Source organism: Convolutriloba macropyga, chromosome 13, assembly GCF_964194025.1.
Source record: "Convolutriloba macropyga chromosome 13, txConMacr16.3, whole genome shotgun sequence".
Classification (NCBI taxonomy): Eukaryota; Metazoa; Xenacoelomorpha; order Acoela; family Convolutidae; genus Convolutriloba; species Convolutriloba macropyga.
The window spans coordinates 22697404-22722675 of NC_134480.1; the positions used below are offsets into that span (position 1 = coordinate 22697404).

The following is a 25272-nucleotide window of genomic DNA, read 5'->3' on the forward strand; positions in this document are numbered from 1 at the left end:
AGACCATTTCTTCTTATCTTCATTGTCTGGTGCATCAAGGGTTCTTGTTAATGCATACCACTCTTCAAAATCACAATTGAACTCTTTGTCTTGGAACTCCTCTCTGAAGATCTCTTCCAGTGCTTCACGGGCTCCTACTGCTGAGCTAAAAAGCGGGAAGATAAAGTATTTGCGCAGAAGAAACACCTAAACCACTCTGTGAGGACGTAATAACTGAGTGAGTTAACAGTGAGTATCAGTAAAACACATTTGTTAATTTGCGGAGAGTTTTTTTTACGAGATATCGTCATAGTGTTTCAGTAGGTCCTTCTCAGCATAACAGATACTTGTTCTTAACAAATACAACAATTTGGGCATGCTAAAACAGTTTACCAGAAGATAAAAACCATAATGTGCGTCTAGACGCTCAACTGTGTTTGATGTTTTATCAAGTTCATCAATTTTGGTAGACAAAAAGTCGAGCTTAACTGCATCGCCAAGCAGAGAACCTAAAATAACAAGCTGATATTTAGCTGTCACCTTGTTCCCGGACACAAATAATGAATTTAATGCAAAAATGTGTAATGCTGCGAAACAGTAGTATTTCCCAAACAACTTAGCTCACATTCAGAAAAATTTAGACTCCAAGTTAGATCTTATTCACAGCTCATATCGGGCTTAAGATATTTCAACACAGTTTTGTAATCAACGCCTAAATTTTTATCATCTAAGTACCATTCATTAAATTTCGACTGCATCTCAATCACAAAAAATCGAATTGTCTCTGCAAAAACGGCAGGGGCGTCGGGATCCCCCCGCTGCGTCCCCTCTTCAGATGAGATGATTGCATCGCCGTAAATCAGGAAACTAGTTTTGCTGTAGGTTGAAAAAACAAAAGGATACACACTGGGTCTTATATCATGCACAAGTTTTAACATAGTTTCGCGTTTCAAGGAATTTTAAATGCGTTTTTAAAAAATCCAACTTAAGCAAAACATGAGTTTCAGGAGACAGACTTTTAAGATCGTTTCAGAAAAGATGGGCCGCAATCTTAGCTCTTTTGCGAGTGCCTCATCCAATTTGGGGTTTTCCATAGTTTTCTTTTCTTTTATCTGAGACTTTGAATACAGCGCACTTTGCAAAAACTCTCCGCATGGTGTTGCTTTTTGCAATGGACCGTAGACCAGCATCTTTTTTAACTAACGCTATTAATTTAGCTCCGAAGAAAAACAGTCTAATGTATTCTGGGACTTAGTTACTTGCAATTGCATTCACCAGTTTTCTTAGACTTTCCATGAACTCCAAACCAGCGCTTCCATTAGACTTAAACACAAGACGTTTTAAAACCTGAGGAGCCAAGCCATCGAGACCAGCACCAGAATAATTAGGAAAAGATGTTTTACTTTTGTAAACGTCGTGCTCGCTGGCTATAAAGATATTATAGAAACCTTAAATACTCGATGTCTTTGGCTATTTGAGCGTGGTACTTGCCCAAAATGCAAATTTGAAAGTTCAAATTTTAGATAGATCAATGTGGAGAAATGTTGGTTTAATAAATAAAAATTTAGTAGATTGGTTAGCTCTGATGTTAAATTAATGGTGTCCAATGGATGAATTTATTCCTTGCTTTGGTCGGTACCCAATATCAGTTCCATCATCGTGGTAGATTAAACAGTTCAACAAAGATATGTCAGTTAATTGATTTGGCTCGAAAACGAGCTTTGCCTAATTAAAGGTTATTTCCTTTTCTGACACCTATCAACCTTGTGTCAGCCGCAAATCATGTTATAAATCAAGTTTTAAACTAAATCTTCAAACTTGAAACCCATGGATTTTTAAAAGATCTTTTTTAAATTATTGTGACACTCGCACTGCCACGTTTTAAACAAAAATAGAGTGCACCACAAAATCAAACAATATTTTCATTCACAGTTCTTGTTATTTGAAGGTCTTCCTAAACGAAAAGCTTGTAGTTTCATAGGGCAGTTTAATTATCAGTTTTCGTTTTTCTTAGCCTTTTCTGCCTCGTCAAGTCTAAATGTGTTGTACGCTTCTCGCGCCGCATCATTTGTCAGAATTTGATATGCCCAGTTGATGGTTTTGAAGAACTATTTGTCTCCACCAGCATCAGGGTGCATCAACAGTTTCATGTTGCGGTAGTGTTTCTTGATCTGATCCTTTGAAGCAGAATTTTTTTCCAACAAAATCTCGTATAGCGTTGCAGGCCGATTCAAATTGTTTTTCTTTTGAATCTCGATTAAACATTCCTCCGTGGCCTTTGTTTGCCGTTTTCGTTTCTAAGAGTAATTTTTTGTCGATCAATGACAGAATCTTTTCTCGGCATTTGCCGGCCAAATACTGGTTGTAGTGTTCCAGCTGACTAAGCTCTGACGTCAAATGGTGATTCATTTTCTCCATTTTTTCGATAACTTCGCCCCTTTTTAGCAGTTTTGATTTTCAAATTGGCCGACTTTTTCTTCAATACCTCAATGGATTGCTCCTGTTCAGCGTTTTTGGCTGCTGCTGTTGCCTTTAAATTATCTCGCAACGCCTCACACTCGGCGCTCCATTTGCCAATACATCTTTTGTTGCCACTTTGGTCTTGTTCCAATAGTTATACGGTTCCTGTCGAAAATCGACGAGGTTTTTTTGATGTGAAGAGTTTGTACTCTTCAACTTCTCTAACTGCGAGCACTGGCATTTCAGTTCCACTTTAGTCTGCAGAGCACGCGACCAAATAGTGGCGGGTGCTAGAAGTTCTAGCGTGGATGTTTTCCGAGTCCACCACAGACAACATTCTACTCTTTACACTACCGGGGAAATCTGGGAAACAAATTTCCTTAATTCTGGCATGTAGTACACATATTCACCAATCCTTGGAAACTCGTTGCCCGCTATATTGATTAGAAAATCTGTTTTGCTTCTAAAGTTTATCGACATTTTCAATCGTGAGCTCAAGATTTTTGCTTTTTTCCTCTCTTTTTTTGGTCATGAAATCAAGACGTTCCCGGTTTTTTGGTCTTAAAGTCAGGACAAATTGTTTTTGGTCTCAAACTCTAGTCTTTTTTTCTTCTTTTTTTTGGTATTGAGCTCAATACAACTTTTTTTCTCTCTTTCTTTCTTTTTTCTTTCTTGTTTTTAAATTGTTTTTAAACAAATGACTGTTTTATGAACTCTTTTTCTTCAAACATTTTCTTTTGTTCTCGGCGTTCATTTATTATTTGAGTAATTGATTTTACATACGTGTTCCCGTTACGGGGTCAAGATTCCGGAATAGTTGATGCCAAGACGCCCCATTAATAGCAAATCCTAAATAGATGAACAATATAAAAAATTTTCACAAATTGAAAAATGAGGTAGACTGTTGAGACTGACAAAGCAATGTCCTTCGCTTTTAACCAAATGTATAAGCATTCGGTTTTTAAATTCCGAAAAACTGTTTTTTCATTTACTGGAAAAATTTCCTGTTGAAACTGGTCGTTCCATTGAATAAAATTTTGATGACGGTATTTTCCATCCCAATCTCGGAATACTTCCCGAATGATAATTTCTTTCCTGTTATGGCAAACTGTTCGAACGCTTTGAATCTGATTAACGTCTGATGTGGAAAAAAGGCTGCGATGCAGGTTTTCAAGACTTAAATTTAGGTTACTATTCATCGAGCACTGATATATATCACAATTGATCTTCTTCAGCATTTCTCCATATTGCTGAAAACTGCCGCTTTCTAATTTGACAACATTTGGATACAGCACGTTGCATGCAGCGTTGTATAAATATAATACATCTATACCTCTAATAGAAGAAGAATTCTGACCCCCTACTAACACAAGAACTTATTTGCAAAAAAATTTATTTAATTTTGAATCCTTTTTGGCACTTTTATTAACATATGAAACAGATCCTGCTTTTTCAACTTGAGTTCCTTTCTCGAAGAGGGTTACTGATGGACTATCAACGTCTTCGATAATTCAATCATTGTTTGAATTTTCATTCGTTGAATTTCGCATTGGAGCGTTCTAATTTTCATTAAAAAATTTTCCTCTCCTTGTGAAGTTTGAAATTGATGGTGCCAATAACGCTTATAAAAACATTTCCGGAGTTATTTTAAGATTACCAGTTTTCAGTTCTGAACTTTCCTTGGAGTAAAAACCCCTGGGAATCCGTTTTTTTCACCTGCTCTCCGAACAAGCTAATTTCTTTTTCCTCTAAGATTTTTAATGCAAAATTATCATATTTGTTATTCTGTAACTTTTTCCGCTGGTAAAAGTGGTCTTGTTGTTTCCGAAATTTTTTTTTGCAGAGTGATCCTTGTTAAAGTGTTCGATTGTTTGACATTTTTTACCCTTCTTGATTTTCAAAAAAATTAGTTTACAAAGTCGTCTTCAAAATATATGGTATTGATGAAAACAGTTTTCGAGAAACCAAGGGGATCCTTGAAATTTAATAGGTTTCTTTGTAGCAGCTTCCCCCAAATTGTTCCGATGTAAATTTTTGCATTAATTAGCACAAATGCTTCTCCAACTCGGTTACCGCACCTTTGCACTCTGTACTCCATTCCAATTTTTTTGACTTATTCAGTAAACTGTAAAGAATTTCTGCGGTTTTTCCGATATCCGAAATCAATTTTCGATAATAGCCCACAAGGATGATTCTTTCAATCTTTCTACCGCTCTTAATTTTTTTAGGTTGACCTCGACTCCATTCTCGGATGCAATGTGCCCAACGAAGCTGACACGCTTTTGGAAAAAACTGCATTTTGATCCCTTAATCTTTAATCCGTTCTCCGCTAAACGTTGCAAAATCAGTTCTAATCGTCTCAGATGTTCGTCTAAACTTCTTCCGAAAACGAAAACGTCATCTACATACACTAATAAGAGAGGCCAGCAAAAAAAACTCCATAAGGTATTGAAAAACTCCTGGTGCAGACGCTAGTCTCATAGCAAGTCTTTTCCACTTATACAGGCCCAGAGGTTTTATAAAAGCTGTTAAATTCTGACTCTCTTCCTCGAGCGCCATCTGAAATTATCTCTGAAATTATCTTGCTGCCCAGTCGTAAAGTGTTTATTCGACTAATTCATTTCCTTTCGTGTGCGCGTGGAGACTTTAATAAGTTTATCACAACAATTAGGCAAATGACGACACACTCTAAGGTCTCTGATTATATCATCAATTTTTTCGGTTAAGCTGTTAGGCACAGGAGCACGTGAATCTTTAGGAACTCTTTTCAAAAACCGAGATTTCATCAGACTCTCAAGGGTGAGCTCACTAGGACACGCATGATCTATTAATCAAACATTGGAAGATTTTACTCACTTGTAAAAATCTAGTTTCTCACTTTCACAGAGATTTAAATTTACGCAAACACCATGGTACCAAGTTTTAAAAAAAAATTGCATTGAATCTAGTTTAGAATTGCAAGTGGCCGGGAGCAAATTTCGGCGTTGCACAAAACGTTGTCTGTCTTCGGCGTCACTAATAAGTAAAGTAGTAACGGAAAAAAACGAGCATGCCCGAACAAAAAGGCCCTAAAAAAATTGAACTGCAAAAAATGCTATCGCTGAAACGAATAACAGCGAAAAACAAGACTTGATAACACTCAACACACGATAATAAGGAGCGGTCTCACCGGTTTCCAGTCGATGGAGGAAGATTTAGCCCAACTGTCAAGACAAACCAACAAAACAGCCACAGAGGGTTCCGACGATATTGATCGGGACAACAGAAAAGCTCAAGTGTAAAAGGAGCAAGATCAATATGATCTTTCACATTCTCTGAAACTATTTCATAAGTTTATTACAACCATTAGGCTAAATCAGGACGGTATTTTGTAGGGACCAACGTAGGGCTTTCATTCAATCATCGTAAGGCTTTTATTCAATCTTCGTAAGGCTTTCATTCAATCATCAAACATCAATCTTACCACCCGAACTGACCACTCAATTGAATCTTTAAATTTACAATTTCTGCATAACTACTTATTAAATTCAATTGTATTTTAGCTAGTCCCCGCTCTGTTCATTGAAGGTATAAAATTTTGCACACGGGCGGCTACTATAGAAACGGCATCTGAAGCCGCTAGAAGAGAATGGAATTCGATCCCTAACTTGTATCTTCGACCTATCCATAGCCTGCTCCAAGATTCCCTGATCATGGAAAAAGTCGACGATCATTGAGTTGCCAAAACTGGCAAGCCATCCATTGACGCCAAATCATACCGTCCCTTATATTTTCTGTGCCCCACTATAGAGATCATGGAAAGGCTGTTGCTTCCCCAAATAGCGGAGCACTGGAATAAACCTCAATTAAACCATGATCTCGCGAAAGGATTCAACAGCACGAAACCAGCGAAGAGAAAAATTCTGCAATTGGAACGGTCTCCGGTCCCAGTGGTCTTTGACTATGGGGCTTAACAATCTGTTTTGCGGCTTTCTAATGTTTGACTTTCGTTCTAATAGAGCGTTCAGGCTAGAACATAATCCCACATGCGATTATATTGTGATGGTGGCTATATTGTTTTGTTGAAATTATGGACAGGAGCCTAATTATCAGATCCGCTTTCTCGCGATTTGAATCCTCCTTGAATAGTTTCAGAGAATATGGAATCCCTTGTTGCGCTGCCTTTCTGTTTCTTGGAGTGTCCTCATCTACGACTAAAAAAGCCATCATGGATTTGCATGCCATCCCCAATGTTTATGTTTGCAGTTGTTGTCATTGCCTACTTTCTCTTTACCGCAGGTACAGTATTATGATCCAGATTACTTGTTTGGTTATGCAAATTAGGTCTCTGCACCAGCCCCATTAATAGCCCAAAAACGAAAATATGAGAAGGGGAGAGTAAAATTTATATGCCTTCTACGGGGTCGGCGGAGAATATGTCAGTAGTTTACTTGTTACATAATTAATATCTTGTATTTGAGTTTTTCCTTGCAAATTTTGGAATGTGGATGAAAATTCTTATTTTTTTTGCTTGTATTTTCAAACAAATTGTTTAATTTACAGGAATAATCTACGATGTGATTGTGGAGCCTCCGAGTATTGGACAAACAACTGATCCTCAAACAGGACATACCAAACCAGTGAGTGAATTGACCGCACGGTTTCGACGATGCTTATAATCTGTGATAATTTTGCGTGTTTTGATTTTCAATAAAGAGATGATCCGGAGACTAAAGATCTTGCGTTACGTTGATTAACTCATTCTTCCAAAAAGTGTACAGTAACAAAGTTGATTACAAACCAGCAAGTCTTTAGTAGGAACCTTAATTCTCTGTATATAACAGAAAAATTGATAACAAATATATCAAGTGAACTACAACTCAAGAAGTCAAACGGACCCGATAACATTGGTAACATAATTTTTAAATTTTGCTCAGCAAGTTTGAGCAAGTCACTCGTCCTTCTTTTTCAGGTCCATTAGTCTACTCTGTTGTGTGTCCAAAATGTTTGAAAAAAGATTTTTGACGGAATATATTCTCATTGTCGTCACAGATTAAACGAAAATGAGTTCGGCTTTCGAAAGAATAGATCGGCAACCACTCAGCTTCTACTGTTTCTCGACACAGTATATCGAAAATTTGACACAATTTCATCCGACGACATTAGTATCCTCTACTTAGATTTTGCAAAAGCTTTGATAATATACCACATCACCTTCTCATTAAGAAACTCGAAAGTTTTGAAGTAGGAGGGAATATATTATTACTCTTGCACTCATACTGAGAAGATAAGAAAACAAATTGTCAAAATTGGAAATTGTTGCTCAAGTGTGGAGAACGTAACAAGTAGAGGTCCACAAGGTTCCATACTTGGACCACTACTGTTCTTAATTTTTATCAATGACTTGCCAGATACAAACCCCGATAGTGAAGATTTTGGATTTGCAGACGACTATAAATTCATTGTTCATGATCAGGCAAAACTGGACAGAAGTGCAAAAAATATTGAGTACTGGTGGCGAGAGAATGGAATGGAGATAAATGCGAAAAAATGCAAATTGTTAAATGTTAAGGGTAAGCTCACGATATCTATGTGTGGCCAGGAAATCAAACCAACTGAATCCCAAGAAGAGTTTGGTTTAATAATTACATCAAACCCCTCCAGGCAAGGCAACGAATACCACAGAGTGCAAAAAACGACTAGTGCTTTTTTTCCAATTAAAACGAAATATGTCTGCAATCAGCTCAACATCAAGCAAAATTAACTGCTATACTGGTTATATTGTTCCAAGACAAGGCAACACTGTAGAGGTGAACTGAAAATTGAAAATAACTGACTAGTAAAATCCGATGAAAACTTTTTCCACAACTCATTTTATCCTAACAAACAAATGCTCTTGGCGTATAATTTGCAGATGTGACAATTGTAACAATTGGAAAATACTTGACAACTGAAACTGGAATGACACAGGGGCACAAATCGAAGCCCCTGGAAACACCCGAATTCTCTACTACTATTACTACTACTTCTTCTACTATTAGATTTTAACTAGGCATTTGACAAGGTCATAAGATGTTTGTGTGAGCGGGATTTGTCCTGTAGTCACAGCTCCAAATGGCAATTAGTTCCAAATATTTGAGTTTTTGTTCTATCCTCGTTTTGTCCAGTCTCTTGAGAATGTCCAATCTCAAACAAATCGCTAATTTTTTCGCTTCAATAACGCGACCTGGTAAAACATTCCAGTCGTTGACTATCCGTTGAGTGAAACTTGACCTACTACGCTGTTTTGTACTTGTCTTTGCACCAGGCCCATTAATGGCCCAAAATCGAAAAGCCCAAAGCTGGGTTTAACACATGACCTATCGTTAATTTGATGCTGAGGTTTTCAGATGTCTCAAGGTTACTTTTGGTTCATGCTTCACTTCCATTTTTAAAAAGTTGAAAGTTTCAATCACGTCTCCTTTATTCTTCGATAGAAGAGAGTTGGCATGTCGAGCTTCTTGATCCTGTCCTTGTGTCCCGGTGTTTTCAGTTCAGGCACCACTTTAGTAGCTCTACGTTGCACATTTTGGATAATTGTTGCTGACTTTGATCGTTGGGACCAAACAGGAGTGACATGTTCCAAATGACACCTGGCGAACACATAGAAGAGATGTATGAGTGTACATTACACTACAGTCCGAAAAAGTAGCACATTTTGTCCGAAAAATCACGTCTTATTTATTCTTCGATAGAAGAGAGTTGGCATGTCGAGCTTCTTGATCCTGTCCTTGTGTCCCGGTGTTTTCAGTTCAGGCACCACTTTAGTAGCTCTACGTTGCACATTTTGGATAATTGTTGCTGACTTTGATCGTTGGGACCAAACAGGAGTGACATGTTCCAAATGACACCTGGCGAACACATAGAAGAGATATATGAGTGTACATTACACTACAGTCCGAAAAAGTAGCACATTTTGTCCGAAAAATCACGTCTCATTTATTCTTCGATAGAAGAGAGTTGGCATGTCGAGCTTCTTGATCCTGTCCTTGTGTCCCGGTGTTTTCAGTTCAGGCACCACTTTAGTAGCTCTACGTTGCACATTTTGGATAATTGTTGCTGACTTTGATCGTTGGGACCAAACAGGAGTGACATGTTCCAAATGACACCTGGCGAACACATAGAAGAGATATATGAGTGTACATTACACTACAGTCCGAAAAAGTAGCACATTTTAATATTGGTGGAAACTTTGAAATTAATAGCGCACTGTTCAGACAATAGAAGTCACTCTGGGAGAATAAATGGCCAGATTTTGTGTGTATACATACAGCAGGCATCATGAGCGGGATACCACATGGGTCTTTTACCACATTGTACTGAACATTGTTTTGAAAGTTTACACGCCCACTATTGTTCCTTTTTAGGAACGACCTGTAAAATAGGGAAAACGAAATAGAAAGCTACCGTTTTACTGATGACTTCAATATCATTGGTGATAAGCAACTGTAGTGCAAAACGAACAAATTACACCTGCACTCGAGGAAGTGCAAGCTCCACGAAAAATTCGAATCCCAGGGCGCGAGCTTGGAATGGCTGTTCCGACAAATCTCGCTTGGACAGCAAATTTTGACTCAAAAGTACAAAAATCAATAGCAGTTCTCTTCTTACGCAAAACATATCGAAGTTTAGCTTCTGGCAAGTCAAAAGTTGCACATAGTGGCTTTGTTTCTTCCCTGACGTAATGCTCCCTCTCTCTCTCTCTCTCTCTCTCTCTCTCTCTCTCTCTCTCTCTCTCTTGCCTGGTTGCCCCACAGAAACATGGAGAAAATTGAAAACGTACAGAAAAGAGCGACCAATTGGATCTTTAAAACAGTGATAGTAAATGAAATGCACAGAAAGTTAGTTAAAAGCAATACCCAAAAATTCCACAAGCTACTCGCAACCTGGAGCTACAGTGGGATGCATGACTTGATAACTTTCTTATCAGTCATGAATACGAGTCGACATTAATTTTGAGTTAATCAATTCAGATACGAATAAAACTATAAAGAATCAGAAAGGAGAGATGAAAATAGCCAAATCAAGACTGGAAAATGTGGCATGCATTTTTCAATAGAACAATATTGTTAACAAAATTGTACTAATTTTTTTTGAAAGTTTACACGTCAACAAATGCACGTGCAGGATATGCGATAACACTATAACCCACTGAAAAAAATTGGAACAAAAGACGAATTATGAATTTGTTTTAACCGTACTCCTAAAGGCATTTTTAACTTGGTAATGCTGGATATCGCAGACTGAAAAAATGCAATAAACCCTCAGGACCACCCTCAGTTTCAGTCAGAGCTTATTCAAAATGTGTACAAAGCTCTTGTAAAACCGTTTGGGGAACAGTGAACGTCAGTGCAATATACAGATCTCTGTAGTGAGGAAGAGGTTCTCTGTAATTTATTTTATGTAAAATTCCTCCTTAAGAACAGCATATAAGCCTATATTTATATGACCAAGCCCCGATCTCCCTCTTGGTTTTGAATTATTGCGATTTTATAAGGCTTCATTGTTTGGAAATCTCAAATATAGTTCAATTTTGTGTGTTCATAGGTAGCCTTTATGCCCTACCGAATCAACGGCCAGTATATTATGGAGGGACTAGCCGCCAGCTTTCTTTTCACAATGGGAGGGTTCGGGTTCATTGTCCTGGACAAGAGCAATGGGGCGAACTTGAACAAACTATCCCGAACTCTCCTTATCTTCACAGGATGTGCCCTTGTTCTCATCAGTTTCTTCCTTAGTCGAGTCTTCATCGGAATGAAGTTGCCCGGATACATGTCATGAATTTTGTGAACAAAGTGTACGTCCATGGAACGGACTAGAATTGTTCCTGTGTAATATGTTTATGATAATAATCGTGGGATAGTATTTATTAATCATATCAACCGACATTGTAAATGTGCTAATGGTCTTCGGCCTCTGTTTTTGTCCCGTGAACAAAATTTGGTTTTCCTTGGACTACATGAATAAGCTGATGCGTTTTTTTCGCATTGGTAGAGATTTGATTGTCCTCGACAGTTATCATGGATCATTCCAGTAGTGTTAAAATAACAATTATAGATAGTCCTTTTAAACCAAGCAGGTGTAAGAAACAGATGCGTTGTTTGTTTAAGAAACTTGAGATGTGAAATTGGAAGTGGGAAATGAATAAAAATGTAACATATGGGTCTATGCAAACGTTGTTTACTTTATTTGTATTTGAGGTTGCTATTCTAGCTAAGAATAAAATTTTCGGAGACAAACTATTTTTCTCTGCGGAAAATGAGAACATTACGACAAGAAAATTATGTTTTGTGTTCGTATGGTTCAAATGTTCATTTCGGCATTCGACGAAATTTTTAATGTCGAGCTATACCAGTTTTCAAATCTATTTTTTGACCTAAAGCTCGATGTTACAGTTAATTTATAAAATTGACGCGATATTAAAGTCATAGAAAAATAAGTCATCCAAGTGATGTTATGGGTAGCTTCGTGAGGAATCATTTTCAGACAGTTTTCCCTCGCCATTTGCCATAATTTTCACCGTCCGTCACCCCCACCTCACACCCGTCCACCCTCCTTCACTTCGCGATTTGTGCCTATTTGAGGAGACAATTTTATGATGTGAAGGGCGGTTCTTAACTTGCGGGATACTTTCTCACGTGCGGAACGTCCATTTGTTCTCCTTGTTTTCTACGACTGCTATTGAAGGGTTCTAGATATTTTCTAATGGTACCAATTTGCAAGTTCTTAAATCCCTCAATGGGCTGCTTATGGTTTTTGTGAATACGGGAATAATTCCGTTTATCCAGTTTTGCCAATGAAAAGTCAACACGTAGTGATTTTATTCAGGCTTATATGACGGAGCAGAAAACAGCGCAGCTTAAAGAGTAATTTTTTACGCGAGCAGTTTGTTTTATAAGTAAAGCGCGAAATGAATGCTTGAACAGATATTTGCTTTTCGGGCAAGATTTTTCATGTGCAAATATTTGACTTTATTTTTTTCTCTGGCACGCTAATTCAATGCAAGTAATGTATATGGTCTAATTGCGCATAGTTATAAATGTATCAATCGCTCTTTCGGCTGCTAATATTATTCACTGAGTAAGTCAATAATTAAGTCATTTTTTTTATTTCTGCCCTTACTTGTTCATTATATTTGATGTCTTCGCTTGGTCTAAGTAATGGCAGATCTCATTTGCCAATAAGGAAAGATTTTGAAGAGTTCCATGTAATAGATTAAGGAGGGTATTCAAGTGTGTAAAAAACTTTGACAAATGCGCGGTGAAGATATATTTCTATTGCTTGCGCTTTTTCCCACGCTTTTGTTCTAGCATTTAATCGAAAAATTGTTGACTAAGTTGAGCTTCCTGGAGTTTTAACCCTGAATAGTATAACCCTGAATTATTTGATCTGACACTAAAATATGTAAGCAACGGTTACAATTTATAGACTCCGCTATTAAGGACTGGAACATCTGAATTATTCTAGTTTTGCGCTTATTTGTTTTGTGATTTATTCATTTAGACTCATTCATGACAAGTCCCCTAGGATTTGCAATGACGTAATGGTGAATCCATGTAATGACTTCAGTTTATAAGCAACGGTTTTATGTTTTTAATAGTACTTGATTTCAAGAAGAATGTTATTTTTTAGTTTTTCGTGCTTTTATAATTTAAAAAATTTTTTTTTACTTTGAATCAATATTAAATCAGCTAGGCGTTGCATTGAGACATTACTGAATCCATGCAATTGTTCTTGTTTATATGCTACTCCTTGGAGGACTCAATCCTGAAAATTAGATTTTTTGAAAATTTGAAAATTGCCTGTATTTGTTCGCCTTATTACTGTCCACTCCTCTAACTTCAGCTATGACAGGTCGGATAAACTGCATAATGAGGAATAAAATAGTCTATTTATTGATTTTTACAACTAAAGTTTTTTGTCACTGACATTTTGTTTTTATGAAACACGGTTGATTATTTGAGTTTTATTCGTATTTGATCTTTTCGTTGTTTTATTGCTTAGTGGCATTGAGTACAGGTTTTAGTGGCATTTTAATCTGGCACTACTGAATCGCTTTAATGTTTTTATCTGTCAGTTAGCGTTTTTTTGAAGCACTTTTCTTTGTGTTTTCTTTAGTTATCGTAAATTTTTGTTTTTTGCGCGTTTGTTGTTTGTAGTTTTATCAGTCTTATTGAAGACTGGTCCGTAAGTCAAACTTATCACAATGGCTGATACTTTTAAAGGGGCTCATAATTTTTTATAGGAACGTTTTTTTCCTATAAACAATTGTAAGTGGTCTCATCGACTTTCTATTGCGTAAAATAATCCTTATAATGCTTTCAAGTTTTAACAAAATGTTTTATATTACAGTTATTTACCATCTGTTTTCGAACATTTTGTGAATAATTTCAAATTTTATAATGCTTTCAATTATTGTTTTTTGTCACCTTGTCGCTTGGTGAATTGATTCATGTTATACGCTTCCTGGCGATGAGTTGTTTGAAGTTATTGTTGGTAATATTCAGTTACGTAGTGTATTGGCTTTGACGGTACCATTGTTTAGAAAAAAAATTTCTGAAACTTTTCCTTTATTTTTCTTTGTTTCCTTGTCTTTTATTAATTAGCGTTCCAAAAAATGAGGTATGCAATGTAATAAAAAGTGGTGTGGACTGAAATATATTTTGTTTTTTATTAAATTTGATTATTATGAAAACTTTGTTTCAGGCGGAAAAAGAATCTGAGCTTTTTCTTGTTTTTTCCTTTTCTTTTTCATTTATATAGGGACATACGCCGACTATCGGTGGCTAACGAAGTTTACTGTTGCTCAGTACTTTGGATTAAAATTCAGGACTTGTCTGATTTATTTTTTGGTCGTCTAAATTTGTTTTTTCCGTATAACGTCATGGTCAATGCAAATCTGCTTTTTGTTCTTTCATGCACCGTCGGCTAAATGATTCGAGTAACGTCACTTTTCGCTCTTAGTGGAGTTATCTTTATTGTTCATTTGCGCGATTTTTTTTTACACCCGTTACTCATCACGCTCTAAAAAATGACGTTCCTCAGTTTCAACAGATTTTAGCTGTTTTACTTGAAAAGATCGGTCAACTGAGTGTATGTCACTCTAATTGTGTGTTATTTGAGGGCAGCTGAAGATTGAAGCAACACGAGTTATACAATCTGTTCTAAATCAGTATATGACATCTAAAGCAATTAATTTTAGTTATAATTTAGATAATTAGTTTTATGTTAACCTCAATATCGTTCAGTTTAGAAGCTGAAATCAGCTAAAGCTGCAAATCAGCTTAGAACTTTTGCTGACTTTTAAATTTAAAATTTCCATTTTGTGTCAGTTTGTTATTGTTTAATTCAGTGGATGTCATGGTTGCTGGTGGGATATATTTTGCAATTATTGAATTCCAAATTTAATTTTCGTAAAAAAAGAATTGTTTCCAGTCGAAAGTAAAGATTCACAGTTGATATTGTCGGCAAAATAGAGACAACTATAAGGTCACAAAGAAGCTTTGGAGTGTTTCGAAGGCGTAGATGAAAATGTTGTTGCTATCGCGAACGACACATGTAACTCAATTAAGCTAGAGCAAATACGGAGAAAAAGCTAAATTTTCTTCCCCGGACCTCGGTCCAAGTGTAACACCCCGGACTTTGATCTCAGAGCATTTCAGCTCTGAACCAGCCAGCACATTTCAAGTGCAATAACTAAATTCAGTTCTGAAACATAGCATCTCCAGAATATTTTAAGCTTCTTTATGTGCAGTTCTTCTTCATTATTATTATATTAAGATAATGGAGTTAGTCCAGGCTAAACTTATCTTGTACAAACTGAAAATTTATCATAACCCAAAATTAAGTCTGAGCAGAGTAATGTCATACTTTCGTAGCTTATAACTAGTAATTACTATAGTAGTATACACACTATTTATATATAAGCTAGTTTGTAGGCAATTACCACAAATCCCATTTAGCTTAGTGGTTACGACCTGCTACGCAAATTAAATGTTACAAAAACCCACGCGGAAGTTCGAATCGCCTATAAATCAAAACTTGTTGGCGGGATTTAAGCTGAGCATATTATTTTTCATGCAGTAAATTTTACTCAAAAATCAAGACTGGCCCGTGTAAATTGGGACATGAACAGAGTACTGGTCATCCTAGAAAACAGAATGTTTCTATACTGATTCAGCGCTGATTTACTCTGCCACCAACCTCCGGGACAGTAATGAATCATTAAAATTTCCATTATGACATTTTTCATGACCTTAGTACTGTTCATGTCCATTTTCAAAATTTACAGTCTTCACAAAAACCTGACTCATTCGAACATGTTTTGAGTGTTTCTGACCTTCATCTGAGAATGATAATTTATTGGCTTGTACTTAGCTTGGCGTGAATAAATTCAGCCTTCCTTTGATCTGCGAATAGCTATTATAAGACTGGTTATTAGCGGGGCATGAGCAATTACCGCCTTACTATATTCTGAACATAATTACTCGCCAAAACTACTCGCTCTCGTTTCTCGCTCCTCAAGGCTCACGAACAAAAGTTTCTTTGAAATTTCTAGACTATCCAGGTATTGACGGCCTTAATTTCAATTCATGTATATCGAAAATAAAAATTCCACCAGTTCTTGTCTCTATATAGTCCACGGATCAAATACAAAGACAGACCAATTTGATGAGTAAATATTGCGCTTGGAGGTTCCGTTTGGAAGAATACAGGTCTTATCAATGAATTCCTTTCATAAACTGACCTCCCGTGGACCAATTAGCTAAATGGGATGGGGTAAAACCCATGCAAGATTGCTGTTTCAAATTGCACAGTTCTTTTTAGAGACACGGAACAATTTTTATTTTCACAATTTATGAAATTTGTAATCTCATGTGAGTTATCCGAAAATTTCGTTTTTGTTGACTGGGCTGACTGAAAATCATTCATGACTACTGCCCAGGAGAGTACCCGCCTTCACTAAAGGCATGCTCAGAGAAGGTTCATCATGTAATTAAGCATGCCCATGATACAACCAGTCTGTTGCTTCTCTGCATAGACTGAAAACTGCTGATATACTTGAGTGATCTCTCACAGTTCTGGTTTGTATGGAAATTCCATTGGACAGCACTGATTTGCTCTGTGACCAAAGCACGGGTCGTTTCTTGTTCCGCTAATATGATAACGATGTAGCTGTCTATAAGTTAAAAGTTGACAAAAAGTATTCACGTTTTTAACGTTTTAAATTTCGATGAATATAACTTTTTAAAAACACTTAAGTATTAAATTACAAAAGCATAATTTACAACACCGCAATCAAGGCAGGGAAAAGGAAAAGATGACAGTAGGTCTTCTATAACATAGGGGTCTTCTATGAAATATAATGGTTCTAGAAAGTTAGGTTGTATCAAAATAATTGGGTAGAAAATTAGGTCGGTGTTGATTAGAAAAGTAAAAGCATAGGGACATTTCAAAGCTTGAAATTGAATCGAAGTTTGTACAAATCTCCAGCTTTTTAATACTTTCTGGTCCAGGTAAACCTCAGTGGTTTTATCGATAGTATGCTGTACATGACCGGTCTTGTAGCAAAAATTGCAAAATTGTTAAACAAATGTAAGAATTGGTTCTTTATTCGCTTCGAAATAGTTTTTTTTTCAAGAAAATTGAATGATAAGCAGAAGCGTTTTCAGTTCATGATTGGGTGCATATATGGGAATAGCAATAACAATTAACATATAACATTCAAGATATATAATGACCTGCTCTGTCCCTACAATTTCATTGCTAAGCGCGTTACTAATTAAATAGTACGGTCGTGTATGGAGGAGCGTAAGATTTTATACAATAATATGGAAAATTCTTAACAGAAAAGATCCCAGTTCAGAGAGAGTTAATGCTGCTCAGCTGAGTTTTAGGATCATATTTGTATCGCGAAACATAGCCGGCAGACTGCCGAACAATAGCCGCGAAATAGACTCTTGAGATCCTTAGTTAAAAAAGGCACCTGGGAACAAAGACAATTAAGTAATTTTCAAAAAAAAATAACTTGATAGTCATATCAAATTTAAAAAAGTACAGTTTAATCTAGGTTTTAATCAATTTAATTAGAGCTTACAATCACAATGTAGAATCAGCAAGTGAGCACAAAAGTAATATATGAGAGCGGTAAGCCATGTATGAGAAAAATTCAGCACAATTTACAAATGAACTCGAATACGTCAGTAAGAAATTCGTTCTTTGACTTCTCGGGGCATGAGCAAATGTTCCCAAAAATATGGTCCAATCAAAAACCAGCCTGAGAAATCATGAATTGCAATTTAAAGAAATGAACAACCTAATTGACTGGTCAGAAACATGAAAAGAACAACCATCGAAAGAACAAAATATCTCACCGACACTAAATGAACTACCGGTCAAAATTTACGTTTTTTTTGGAAAACGAGTGTTGTCAAAGTCATCAGAATTAATAACAACCTGCTAAATAATTTCTTGTGAAGCAGACTATTTATCGATACCACTAGCGAGATAAAAAATATTAGAGAAAATACAAAAAACTCACAAAATATTGAAATTCTGCAACTATTTTGAAAACAAATATTTGAAAATCAAGAAAAAGCGATTAGCTACAAACTGAAACCTTAGATTGCCAATGAGACTGTTTAAGATGAGACTAGGTGAATAGACAATAAAAAATCGGCTCGAAAAAAATCTCTGAAACTGCAAAAATCTGTTCAAAAACCAGTATTTTGAAACTATAATCAGTACTCCAATTTAATTTTTGATTGACATCGAAAACTTGAAAAACAGGTCAACAGAGTTTCAAAAGAGAGCCCCCAATTTAACCTAAATCCTTTGATTTGTAACAAAAACGACGATAAGACCAATATTGGCCTCGCTTTGGCTTCGCGGCTATTAACAACCAACACTCCATTAAACCATTTATGACTTTTTTGAAAACTGCAATTCGTGCACGGTTTGATCCCGTGATTTCGCTTTGAATCGTCTATAACTCCCCATTAATTTCGCCTGAAGAAGGCTTGTGAACTAGGTGATGTTTCTCACTGTGGTGAACATTATCCCCAAACTGGTACTTGTCTTGGACTCCATCCCAGTCATGTTGCCATCCCTGTTTTCCATATCTACGCTCTTGTTTGAACCTGTACAATTAATAATAATAATAATAATAATAATAATAATAATAATAATAATAATAATAATAATAATAATAATAATAATAATAATAATAATAATAATAATAATAATAATAATAATAATAATAATAATAATAATAATAATAATAATAATAATAATAATAATAATAATAATAATAATAATAATAATAATAATAATAATAATAATAATAATAATAATAATAATAATAATAATAATAATAATAATAATAATAATAATAATAATAATAATAATAATAATAATAATAATAATATTGAATTCAACCAAACATGGTTACAACCAGCTTGGTAGTCCCCAGATTAGGGGAGAAATCAAGTTTCAATAATTAAATTTTCTCGAAAACTTTCCATCCTGAAGGGTAACTTTTATATTTGAATCTTCTCAATGCCTCCCCTTCCAAAAAGTTCTTCACTTCTCTTCGAAACTGACATGGATTTTTGTGTGGTGAATAGTTAGCAACACTGTTAAGTTGAGACAAAGAATTATTGAATCGGGCTACTCTATTAAAGTAATTATCTTCAGAACGTTTCCGAAATGTTTTTCTCGCTTCAATAAAAAAACTTTTCACTTGATCTGGTCTTTGGACAACCAAAAGTTATTGACCAGTGGTCTGACGCATTCATCGAAGTTAAGCCCATTCAAATCTTGTTAAGCAGAATTAGGTCGTTAAAAACTAGAAAGTAACTGACTGGCAATAGGCGATTTCGAATTAGGCTCTCAACGTATTCTTTGTCACCCAGAACAGAACGGCAAGTTATCCATTTTAAACATGATCTCTGCAGTCTTTCCAAGCGTTGAAGATACTGTGGTCCTGGGTTCCAGACATTTGGCGCATAAAAGACCGCAGAGAATATATATGTTTTCACCAACGTGCATTTGACAGTTTCTTTTGTGGTGCGGGGTATAACTCTTCTTAAATGATTCAGTTTTTGAAAACCTTTCTTTACCGCCAATTCGAGGTGACAATTCCAAGTCATGCTGGCCGTAAAAATTAATCCGAGATCTTTAATTTGTTTTTCATTTTTGATGGCAATTCCTTTTGCAAATAACTCTGTAGACGAATTATATGTATTTTTGTATGAGAACTCGAGAATGCTGAATTTGTCAAAATTGAAATTTAGTTTGTTTGAACCAGACCAATCGATAGCTCTATTTATATCAAACTGAAGTTCTTCACGTTCTGAAATCTGTCCTATTATTTTCGTATCATCGGCATAAAGGAATGTTTTATTATTAAGTTGATCAGGTAGGTCATTTATATACACGGAGAACAAAAACACAGCAAATATTGATCCCTGGGGACCTCCGCTTGAGATTTTTGAGAAAGTCGAGTAACTGTCTGCAATTTTTACTCTTTGCTGTCAAAACGAGCGAGCTTTTGAAGCACAATATTAAAATTAATCGTATCAAAAGTTTTAGCAATGTCCAAGTAAACTGTTATCGGGGATGAATTTTCGTCTAAAGCTTGATATAATTTATCACAATATAGTAACAATCGGGTAACTGTTGAATTTTTTTGCCAAAAACCATGTTGCCCAGTGCAAAGCTTCCTTTCGAATGTCTTCTTAATTTGTTTGTAAACTATTCTTTCAAAAACTATAGAAATTGCACAGAGCATTGCAATTGGTCTGTAGTTTTTAATTTCCATTTTGCTACCATTTTTGTGATGAGGACGCACGTGTGTGTTTTTCCAGACTTTGGGAAATTGGCAAGCGTTAATAATGCAGCTAAATATATACAAGATACTATTTATAACGTACGGCGCAGAAGCTTTAAGGAGTGATGGTGTTATCTGATCATAAGAGTTGGCACCACATTTAGTTTGTGATATTTCATCTAGCACATCTTTTGCGTTGAATGTGATATCGTCTAGAAAGATCTCTGGTTGAGCTGTTTCAGGCACAACAATGTCAGAATTATCTTCGATAAATACTGAAGAAAAATGCTCGTTGAAACTTTCCGCAATTTGCTGAGAACCCATTATATCTTGGCCCCTGTATTTCATTTTCTCGGGGAAAGTTTGTTCTTGGTTTAGTCTTTGCAAAAATTTGTATGCATCGTTGTTTGTTGAAATACAGAAACCCTCAATAGAATATTGTTTGTCCTTAAGCAAGGATAAATTTAACTCCATCTCTAAATTTCTAATTTTCTCTGCTCTTTTGTTTGTTTTCCTTAGCGTCTTCAGCTTGTTTTCTATGTGTACACTATGGGAAGACATATAAGATGGTGCGTCAAGTCGGCGTTTTGTTATACGAGGTATTGACTTTTCACAAGCATTGTAGAAACTCTGATAAAAGCAATGTAGCAAGTCATTGGGACATCTGTTTGACATAGTGGGGATTTCAAAATGAGAGATGAATAAGTGCCAATCAGCCTTGTTGATGTTGAGTTTTTGGAAGCGAGGCTTTTGTTCTTTTCTTGTGAGTCTGACAGATATTTCTGCTATGAACAATTTTTGATGTGAGAAGGAATTAGCCTCAACCACTAGATTACATTGTTCCAGCTTATTGCATAAAAAGATGTCGGGACAACAGCTGGAGTTGAGGATTGAGCAAAGGTTCAGAGCATCTATTTCTTTTATGAAAGCTTTTTCATATTCATTACTACTAGAAAGTTTATTCGAGTCAGCATGTGAAAAATTAATATCACCATTCATAATTATCAGTTTTTTCTGAGTACTGGAGTCGAAAAGCGACTCCAATTTAAATAATGCTATACTTATTGAACTTCGTAAATCTGTATCAGAAACCCGGTATTTGCTGTTTTGTGGAGGGTTATACAAGTTGATGATTATTAATACAATGTCGTTCAGGAAATAAATAGAACATGACAAAAAATCAAAGTTTGTTTCAATTTCTGCTGCTTTCTTGAAATAAAGATTTGTTTTGTGAGCAATAAGAGTACCACCGTGAGTTCCAACTTTTCTATCTTTTCTGGACTGCACGAAATATTGCCGATTTAGGAAAATTTCTGAATTTCTTACTTCATCTGTAAGCCATGTTTCAGTTATGCAAAGTATGTCAATATCATGTTCCCTTAGTAAAATATCGAGATTCAATTTGCGACCAATTGTTAAAATTGACCGGCTGTTCAATAAACCTATCTTCAGTACTTGTTTTTCCTCTAGTCATGATCGTTAAGTTGTTTGATGACCTATCTTCTGACATGTTTCTTCTACTGAGAGAGTTATGTCTATGAGCTGGTTTTCGACGAACAACGCTCCTGATCTAATTTTGATTTCTGATCTGTTAATGTTCAGTTTTTGAGCAAGTTTAAAACGACAGTCAAGTAGCTTCTTTTCTTTCTCCCAATCATCTTTGGATAAGAAAGCTTTCACAAAAATGTTTTGAGCCTTCAATTTTTGATTCGACATCAAGAGCAGTCGATAGTTCCAAGGATTAGTCAACTTAAACTACAATTGGACGTGTTCTTTGTGCTGCTTCATCAAACTTCCCCAGCCGGAAAACATCTTCAACCATGATTTTGTCAATTCCACAAGACTGTGCAATCTCTTCATCTTTTTTCTTGTCGTAGCTGATCAGCTCTACAAAAGAAGTTGTTCCCGTACCATCTTTGGGTCTCTCAGCTACTCCAAAAAGAATCAATTTGTTTAGGTTTTCACTTTTTTGAATTTGATTTTTGTCACTTGGTGTTTTTGAAGAGAGCTGTTTATCTGTTTCGGAAATTTCTGAATTCATATTTGTGTGAACATTTCTTATGCAATCGCGAATTTCAGTTTTGAATGACTCTATTTCCGATTTCAAAGTGCCTTTAATATCCTCAATTTTTTGAGATAGTTCGTCTTTAATGTTTGACTGATCTTGGGGAATCACGACTGGATTTCGACAATGTACACATGCCCAAAAACATCCATTAATGTTCCCCAGTATCCTAAAATTTTCCTCTGACAGGTCTGTGCAGTTAACATGGAACCATTTGAGACACTTGAAGCATTGTATGCTAAATGCACTACAGTTGTTACTACATATACCGCATGGAAAATCTTCAGAAGACGCTTGTTTTATTTTAGAGCCTTTTTTGTGAGACATGTTTTTTAAACTGCCCAGTGGCACCTCACGGAACCTGGGGACAGCTTAAAACTACTTCTTTAGGGATGCCTCAATGCTACAAAACCTTTTGGGGGAACAGTTCTTCTTTTTAAAATCAATAAAAACCAAATAAATGGAACGATCTAACCGGATAAATTGAGTCCTTTTTCTAGCTTCAGAGTGTTTTTCCACCCCAAAATAACATTCAGGACGCAAAAAAAATATAGCTTTCTCGTTCTGAAATTTATAATAATTCTTTGATATATCAGATCTTTTCTCAACGCTTTTCTTTAAGGCAAAGCTAACGCACGTGCATATCTCAAATGATATTAATTTAGTTGACTTTTTGGATGCAGCAATTTTCTGGACTTATTCCATAATGTATGTATTAAAAATTTGTACTCCGACAACAAAATTGGAGTTTTCTATCTGAAAAATCAGTTTTAATGAAAAAAAATGTATAAAAACACTCCAATAAACGCCAATTTTTCTCTAACATTATAATAATAATAATAATAATAATAACAGTAATAATAACAATAATAATAGTAATAATAATAATAATAATAATAATAATAATAATAATAAATACAGAAACCCTCAATAGAATATTGTTTGTCCCTTAAGCAAGAATAAATTTAACTCCATCTCTAAATTTCTAATTTCCTCTGCTCTTTTGTTTGTTTTCCTTAGCGTCTTCAGCTTGTTTTCTATGTGTACACTATGGGAAGACATATAAGATGGTGCGTCAAGCCGGCATTTTGTTATACGAGGTATTGACTTTTCACAAGCATTGTAGAAATTCTGATAAAAGCAATGTAGCAAGTCATTGGGACATCTGTTTGACATAGTGGGGATTTCAAAATGAGAGATGAATAAGTGCCAATCAGCCTTGTTGATGTTGAGTTTTTGGAAGAGAGGCTTTTGTTCTTTTCTTGTGAGTCTGACAGAAATTTCTGCTATGGACAATTTTTGATGTGAGAAGGAATTAGCCTCAACCACTAGATTACATTGCCCCAGCTTATTGCATAAAAAAGATGTCGGGACAACAGCTGGAGTTGAGGATTGAGCAAAGGTTCAGAGCATCTCTTTCTTTTATGAAAGCTTTTTCATATTCATTACTACTAGAAAGTGTATTCGAGTCAGCATGTTAAAAATTAATATCACCATTCATAATTATCAGTTTTTTTCTGAGTACTGGAGTCGAAATGCGACTCCAATTTAAATAATGCTATACTTATTGAACTTCGTAAATCTGTATCAGAAACCCAATATTTGCTGTTTTGTGGAGGGTTATACAAGTTGATGATTATTAATACAATGTCGTTCAGGAAATAAATAGAACATGACAAAAAATCAAAGTTTGTTTCAATTTCTGCTGCTTTCTTGAAATAAAGATTTGTTTTGTGAGCCATAAGAGTACCACCGTGAGTTCCAACTTTTCTATCTTTTCTGGACTGCACGAAATATTGCCGATTTAGGAAAATTTCTGAATTTCTTACTTCATCTGTAAGCCATGTTTCAGTTATGCAAAGTATGTCAATATCATGTTCCCTTAGTAAAATATCGAGATTCAATTTGCGACCAATTGTTAAAATTGACCGGCTGTTCAATAAACCTATCTTCAGTACTTGTTTTTCCTCTAGTCATGATCGTTAAGTTGTTTGATGACCTATCTTCTGACATGTTTCTTCTACTGAGAGAGTTATGTCTATGAGCTGGTTTTCGACGAACAACGCTCCTGATCTAATTTTGATTTCTGATCTGTTAATGTTCAGTTTTTGAGCAAGTTTAAAACGATAGTCAAGTAGCTTCTTTTCTTTCTCCCAATCATCTTTGGATAAGAAAGTTTTCACAAAAATGTTTTGAGCCTTCAATTTTTGATTCGACATCAAGAGCAGTCGATAGTTCCAAGGATTAGTCAACTTAACTACAATTGGACGTGTTCTTTGTGCTGCTTCATCAAACTTCCCCAGCCGGAAAACATCTTCAACCATGATTTTGTCAATTCCACAAGACTGTGCAATCTCTTCTTCTTTTTTCTTGTCGTAGCTGATCAGCTCTACAAAAGAAGTTGTTCCCGTACCATCTTTGGGTCTCTCAGCTACTCCAAAAAGAATCAATTTGTTTAGGTTTTAACTTTTTTGAATTTGATTTTTGTCACTTGGTGTTTTTGAAGAGAGCTGTTTATCTGTTTCGGAAATTTTTGAATTCATATTGGTGTGAACATTTCGTATGCAATCGCGAATTTCGGTTTTGAATGACTCTATTTCCGATTTCAAAGTGCCTTTAATATCCTCAATTTTTTGAGATAGTTCGTCTTTAATGTTTGACTTATCTTGGGGAATCACGACTTGATTTCGACAATGTACACATGCCCAAAAACATCCATTAATGTTCCCCAGTATCCTAAAATTTTCCTCTGACAGGTCTGTGCAGTTAACATGGAACCATTTGAGACACTTGAAGCATTGTATGCTAAATGCACTACAGTTGTTACTACATATACCGCATGGAAAATCTTCAGAAGACGCTTGTTTTATTTTAGAGCCTTTTTTGTGAGACATGTTTTTTAAACTGCCCAGTGGCACCT

General features: G+C 35.6%; 2 protein-coding genes across 2 annotated transcripts in view; one reads left to right on the top strand and one right to left on the bottom strand.

Moving 5' to 3' along the window:
- LOC142351998 (oligosaccharyltransferase complex subunit ostc-like) overlaps positions 1–11696 on the top strand; it is a 158377-nt gene extending 146681 nt beyond the window's left edge. The window contains exons 2-4 of the mRNA XM_075404315.1: positions 6563–6717; positions 6982–7058; positions 11005–11696. Coding sequence (XP_075260430.1) covers positions 6579–6717; positions 6982–7058; positions 11005–11238 — 450 coding nt within the window. The 5' untranslated portion in view covers positions 6563–6578 and the 3' untranslated portion in view covers positions 11239–11696. The remainder of the gene's footprint in view (positions 1–6562; positions 6718–6981; positions 7059–11004) is intronic.
- A 6561-nt stretch (positions 11697–18257) lies between these two features.
- The window catches only part of LOC142351956 (uncharacterized), a 60803-nt gene continuing 53788 nt past the window's right edge, over positions 18258–25272 (bottom strand). The window contains exon 6 of the mRNA XM_075404244.1: positions 18258–18596. Coding sequence (XP_075260359.1) covers positions 18443–18596 — 154 coding nt within the window. The 3' untranslated portion in view covers positions 18258–18442. The remainder of the gene's footprint in view (positions 18597–25272) is intronic.